Here is a 6,000-nt window from a genome sequence, read left to right as displayed (position 1 = left end):
GTGGGCTCAAATGGGGCCACTCAGAGTTGAGGACTGACAGTTAACATTAACTAGAGCAGAGGGAGAAAAGGGGTACTCCAGGCAGAGAACGGCACCTGCAAAGGCCAGGAGAGCGGAGACAGGATACCATCTGCAGGCAGCTAGAGGCGATTTGATATGGTAGAGTCAAGGTTCTTGTCGGGTGGGAGTGAGTGGCTGGATAGGGATGGCAAAATTGCTCTTGGCTTTGGAGAGGGCCTTGCCCTGGGCACTTCACTTCAATGTTGGTCAAGGCAGGCTTTCTGGACTGGGTTATTGGGAAGGAGGATCCCAGGTCAGAATCGCAGGCCCCAAAGGTAATCCAGTTTGTGGAGACAGGTGCGGAGCTGGTGATCCTTTGGACACTTGGGGCTGGGTGCTGGCAAGGTCAGCAAAGCCATGCCCCTGCCTTGAGAGGTCAGCCCATGGGTGTCCTCATAACTTCCCGAAGCATCTAGCCTGGTTTCTGTCCCATGTCGAGGAGAAACAGACCCAAACTGTGCTAGGGCAGTTCCCAGGCTTGCCTGGGGACACCAGACTCTCCCCTACTGAGCCTAGAAAGAATAAACAGCCCAGGGTGGGATGGGTGGGTGAGTGTGTGTGTGTGTGTACACGCATGTGTGCCGAGGACTCATCCTCCTCAGGCGGGCAGGAGGCTGTATAGCTGCTGTAGCTGCGATAGGACAGTAGAGTGGACAGTGTCCGGGAACAGAAGGGGACAACACAGCATTAAGTCAGTGGGATGGTAGGGTTCGAGCTACCGGCTAGGGGCTTACTCAGGTCCCTTCAGGGTTGGAGAGCATGGAGCTCTGGGTGTGGAGCTGGGGGTGTTGCTCCTGTGTTCTGCCACCACTGAGCACCACACTAATAGGCTACAGCTGCTGGGGGGGTGGGGGCCTAATTCAAACCAGCAGGTTGCCCAGTTCCCTCCTGCTGTGTAAACATCATGCCTTGGCATTCACATTCGAGGCCTCCCCAGAAGCTTCTAGGATCCTCTCCCACCCTTTTGGTTCAAGGGACCCTAGGCGTTTCAGTAGTGATTGAGCCTGGCCCTCCACATGAAACCTGTGGGCTCCTACCCTCCTCCTAGAGGCAATCCCAGGGGCCAGCGTCCCTGGACCTTTGATGTATCCTTGGTTCTGAGCATTTAATTCTCACTACTTCTAAGGAGGAGGCTTGGTATCCCAGATTTTCATTTGAGGAGCTGAATTATAAAGGTCAAGCAAGTTATCTAGTTACTCAATTAGGAATTGAGAGTAGAACTTGAACCCAGGCAGTGTGGGCCTGGCTCAAATCCCTTAAGGACTGTACTGTAGAATAGTTGCCAGAGAGGTCTTAATTCAAAATAAAATCAAATTAGGCCAGAGGCACTGAGATTAGTGGGGTCCTTCTCAGCCCCCTTCTCTGGGAACCTGGCCTGCTGGTAGAGATGCTGGTTGCAGGAGGACCTGGGTAACCCCCTGTAGGCCAGCTCCTCACCAGACAAGCCTGGTAAGGGACGGGCACCACCGATTTCCACGTCCAGCTGCGCCAGTTGTGCACACGCTCCTTCAGGGCTTGTGGGCTTGTGAGCCAAGCAATGGGCAGTCCAAGTCCTCTTCGTACACAGAGCTGTCAGAGGCTCAGGGTCAGGACTCCAGAGGCGGAATGTAGGTGTCTCTGCTGTAGCCCCGGGGTCACTCCTTTTTTACTGATTTCCTTGGGGCTCTAGGCCAGTTGAGGAGACCCAACAGTGTTCAGGCTAGCCTGTAGAGCTATGAATGGTGGGCCCAGGGTCTCCACGAGGCAGAAGTACTTGGCCTCAAGACTGGCACAGCTCATGGTGGCCGGGTGATTTACAGGGGGAGGGGAAAGGGGCAAGGAAGCACTGCCTCTACCAAAACCTCTAAACAGACCAGTAGAGCCTTCTGCCTCCTTTGTGTCCTGGCAGTGTGCCCACCCCCCCCCACCCCCAACCCCTACCCCGCACCCAAAGACTTCTTCCGGCCCAGGATTCCTCTCAGCTTGCGTTCCAACTCATTCTCTCACAAGTCTCTCCTGGGACTTCTTTCTAGAAACCCTCTCTCTTGAGTCCTGGCTCTTATCGAGTGAGGTAGGCCTGTGAGGCGTGGCTTCCAAGCCTCACCTGGCCAGCTAATTTGCATCACTAGCTCAGCAAGTTTCTCTGCACCAACTACAGCTTCCCTTCCCTCCCCAACAGTGATGCCAAGCCAGTGTTCAGGGTCACTTGTGATAGGGGCATATTTCTTGAATTCTCTTACCTCTTATTTAATGCCCAGCTACTTCAGAACAGCCAGACCAAAGTCCTTGACACATTTCCCTCCAGCACCGCCCAGCTGATCAAAGCGATCATTATCAGAACGATAACATGAACAGAATCAGAGTGTGAACAGAATGCCGGAGCTCACTAAAAAGGAACCTCACTTGGGGACTCCCCTACAGCAAAAAAACTGAAATTTTCTTTAAATTTTAGTGCATCTAGATTTGACTATTGTCAGGGATTCTGACTTGGGCGTCTACCGTTAATTCTGAAAATTGAATCTCTGCAAGTCTGTGACAGGTTATGTTGTATTCACTAAGAAAATACATATTCCTCTGAGTTCTGAGGAGAAAAAAGTTAATTGTACTTGCCCTGCAAATTCTCCTGTGGACACTAAAAATATCACCATGAATGCTTTCTCAAGGAGTGAGTGCCGTGTGCCCAGCGAACCGCTGTCAGGGAGGGAAGGCGGAGGCTGTCCGGGGTGCGGACAGCTAAGTGTGCTATCCTGAGGCAGCAGCTCCCAGATGAGATGGGACCCGTCCCTCCTCAGCAAAGGCATCTGTAGGCAGGTCACCTCAGCTGAATGACCACAAAGCCGGGGGGAAATGTGGAGTTTGCAGGGGAAGCGAGACCAAGCACCATCAACGCTTCTCTGGGTACTGAACATCCCCATCTCTGCCTGAGGTTCTCTCCAGCTCCACCTCATGCCCCACCAAGAACACTCAGCCATAGGATGGAAATGAGCTGCAGAGATGAAGTCTCTCTACTGGCTGGGTCAGCAAAGAGACCCCACGGTTCCTTTTCCACTTAGAGAGATCTGAAGTCTGGATGAGTAAAAGAGAGATGAAAAAGGCACAGATTTAGACTAAGTATATATTTTAATTTCTACAAGGTCCCCCTGTCAAGTTTTAGGAACATTTAAATGAAGTGTATACAAATTAGACATTGCCGATATGTACAAAAGTGTTTTCTACAGGTTTTGAACAATACCAGCTATATCATGTTTCATTTGCAGTAAACAAGACATTACAAAAACAGTCCAATAATACATTTTCTATTAAGAAGCACAATACACAACATAATTAAATTTTATTAAAAAATAACTTAAAATACAGAACAATCCCCTCTAGGCAGAAAAGCTATTTTTGTAGTTCATTCAGTAAACACACAATTGAATGCGGCAGCTGAGGGCTGTTCTTTTCCATGAAGGAAACAATTGAGGCTTCTAGGGCCCACCTTTTTGGGATGAAACTTCCCCACAGTGGGCAGTTATTGTCTGGGTTAGGTGGGGTTCTAGAACAGCCTGCCCCCACCCGCACCCCCGCTTCCACCCCCATCTCAGGACCCTGCACCTATGCAGCCACTCCTGTGATTATGCTGTGTTCTATGGCAGAGCTGACATGAAAATAGGGAGACCTGATGAGTGGGTTTGATCTAATCACATGAACCTTAAAAAAGATGAGGAAGCCAGAGGAATGGGAAGTATAATGGGCCACTGAGGGTTTGAAGATGGAGGGGAACGGTCAAGAAGAGTGCGAGCAGCCTTCAGGAGATGAGGGAGAAGCCTCTGGCTGACAACCAACAAGAAACCAAATGAACTTGGGAGTAGATTCTTCCCAAGTCTCCATAAAGGAATGCTGCCCTGCTGACGCTTGATCTCAGCCTCGTGAGAGAGACCCTGAGCAGAGAATCCAGCCATACTGTGCCAGACTCACAAGCTACAGAACTGTGAGCTAAGAAATGGGTGTTGTTCTAAGCTGCTAAGCATGGGGTAATTTGTTACATGGCAAGAGAAAACCAGTATTGTCCAAGGGTAACTTTTCTTAACCTAGTTAGATTTGGCAATTTCTGTTTGAGTTCTGAATGTAGTTTTTTTTTTTTTTCCCCACGGAGTATTACAGGCAACTTTTGGAAAACCCTTCACATGAATCACGTATTGTTCTGCATTCACTAGGAAGTAGGTCTAGTTGACTTGGGTCCTTTTTTCCTAATGTATTCTTGTCTATCAACCTGGCGAACAGCTGACCATTTAACCCTGTTTATGAACCTTTTATGGGTGATGGTTTTAAAATATCCAAGGTCACCCCTCCACCCATCAAGGGCTGTCAGATCCCTCCAACTGAGGGCTCTTTCCCACTTCTCAAGTACCCCAAGCAAGGCCTGGGTAGGGTGTGCAGAATTCCACATCAAACATCCAGTATGAATTTCTTCTGCATAACTGGCTTAAACTGGCACTAAGGTGATTAAGTACACTTGGGGGAAAAACTCAAAAGATTAAACACACACACACACACACACACACACACACAACCAGTTTTTACAGGTCAAATCACTGTTGGAGGAACCACCCAAAGCTGAAAAGGTTGTCGTCTGTGCAGTCCTGTACCCCTCTTCCCCTGTTGTCCCGGACTTACTCATGTCTTGCGAGCATCACTGAGTCAGAGTGGGTCACAGTAGAAAGAGGAAAAACATGCTGGTGCTTAGAACAGTTCAGCTGCTGTTGGGGCAGATCCCTCTTACTTAAAAGACTTAAAAGCCCCCCAAAATGTCTCCAGGATGGTGGCAATGAGGTTCTGGTGGTACTTAGAAGTCTACTCGTCAATCTGCTCTTCCAGAGGCACGCGTGCCAGTTGTGTGCAACAGCCCCGAGGGGCCACACGACACCATGTGCCAATCCTGCCTGCTCCAGGGGACCCTAGGCCACACCGGAGCTTAAGAGAGACCCTCCAGATATTTAAAGTGAATACAGCTCAGAAGAAGGAACCATGCCTGGTTACCAGCGAATTAAAAAAAAAAAAAAAAAAAAAATCACTTCTCTCTCCTCTGAGATTCTAACGTGACGTATACTTGAAGAGGCACCAAAAGGTACCGAGCACCAAAACAGGAACTGGAACAGAATTGTTCTTTACAATCTAAACTTCTGAGAGTATGTATTACAAAGCACATAAAACGTTAGGGCCTTAGACACAGTCCAGGTATTTGTAGTTAAGGCTGATTTATTCTTCCTAACCTCACCCACCAGGCAGGAGTAGTACAGACAGACGGTGGGCTGTACGATGACCACGTTCCTGATCCTCTGAGAACAACCAAGGAAGAAAGGAAGGAATTAAGAACTCCAGAGCCACTGCCTCAGACTCCTGGCTACCATCAGTAACAATTCTGGGTGGTTTGTTTTTAAGAGCACATATGTATAAGACGGTGTAAGTGGTATATAAATATTTGGCCACCTTTAACAGTTCTTCACAGTTCTGTGCTTGGCAGCATATAGGCTAAAACCTGAAAAACGGGCAAAAAGAATCTGTATTCTAAGGAATACGTGAGATGGAAAGAAACAATCTAAAATAATATTGCAAATTATACTTAAATTTCATGACTTCTTGATTCAAGAAAATGAAATTCATTTCCATAGTTGGCTACTGTAAAATGTGGCATAAAAATATTTTTAGGAGACATATCTGTATTTTAAATTCTGTGCACATGTAAATGGACAATAGCAATTAAGAAGTGCCTATTTTTGAAACTTATCTCTAATATTGAAATAGAACAACAGACTGCCATTAAGTTTCTTAAACTTTTAAGTTACCAGATATTTACAAACAAGATGTAATTTGTATCAAAAAAGGGGACATTTTCAACTATATGTGCTGCTTTCACTGGGGCTCCGGTGATGAGAGTAACTTCGGTCACTTTCACTGTCAGAGCCATAAGATCTACAACTC

At 47.6% G+C, this 6,000-nt stretch overlaps 1 protein-coding gene across 4 annotated transcripts in view; it reads right to left on the bottom strand.

Annotated features, from left to right (window-relative positions):
* Nucleotides 1-4,150: 4,150 nt before the first annotated feature.
* The window catches only part of LOC111158998 (natural killer cell triggering receptor), a 58,042-nt gene continuing 56,192 nt past the window's right edge, over nt 4,151-6,000 (bottom strand). For all 4 annotated transcript variants that reach the window (XM_022521353.1, XM_022521355.1, XM_022521354.1 and 1 more), the window contains one exon: nt 4,151-6,000. In XM_022521353.1, coding sequence (XP_022377061.1) covers nt 5,913-6,000 — 88 coding nt within the window. In that variant the 3' untranslated portion in view covers nt 4,151-5,912.

Source organism: Enhydra lutris, unplaced genomic scaffold (assembly GCF_002288905.1).
Source record: "Enhydra lutris kenyoni isolate GAN:26980312 unplaced genomic scaffold, ASM228890v2 scaffoldscaffold66, whole genome shotgun sequence".
Taxonomy (NCBI): Eukaryota; Metazoa; Chordata; class Mammalia; order Carnivora; family Mustelidae; genus Enhydra; species Enhydra lutris.
Note: the sequence above shows the minus strand (reverse complement) of the source record. Positions and strands in the feature narration are given on the sequence as shown.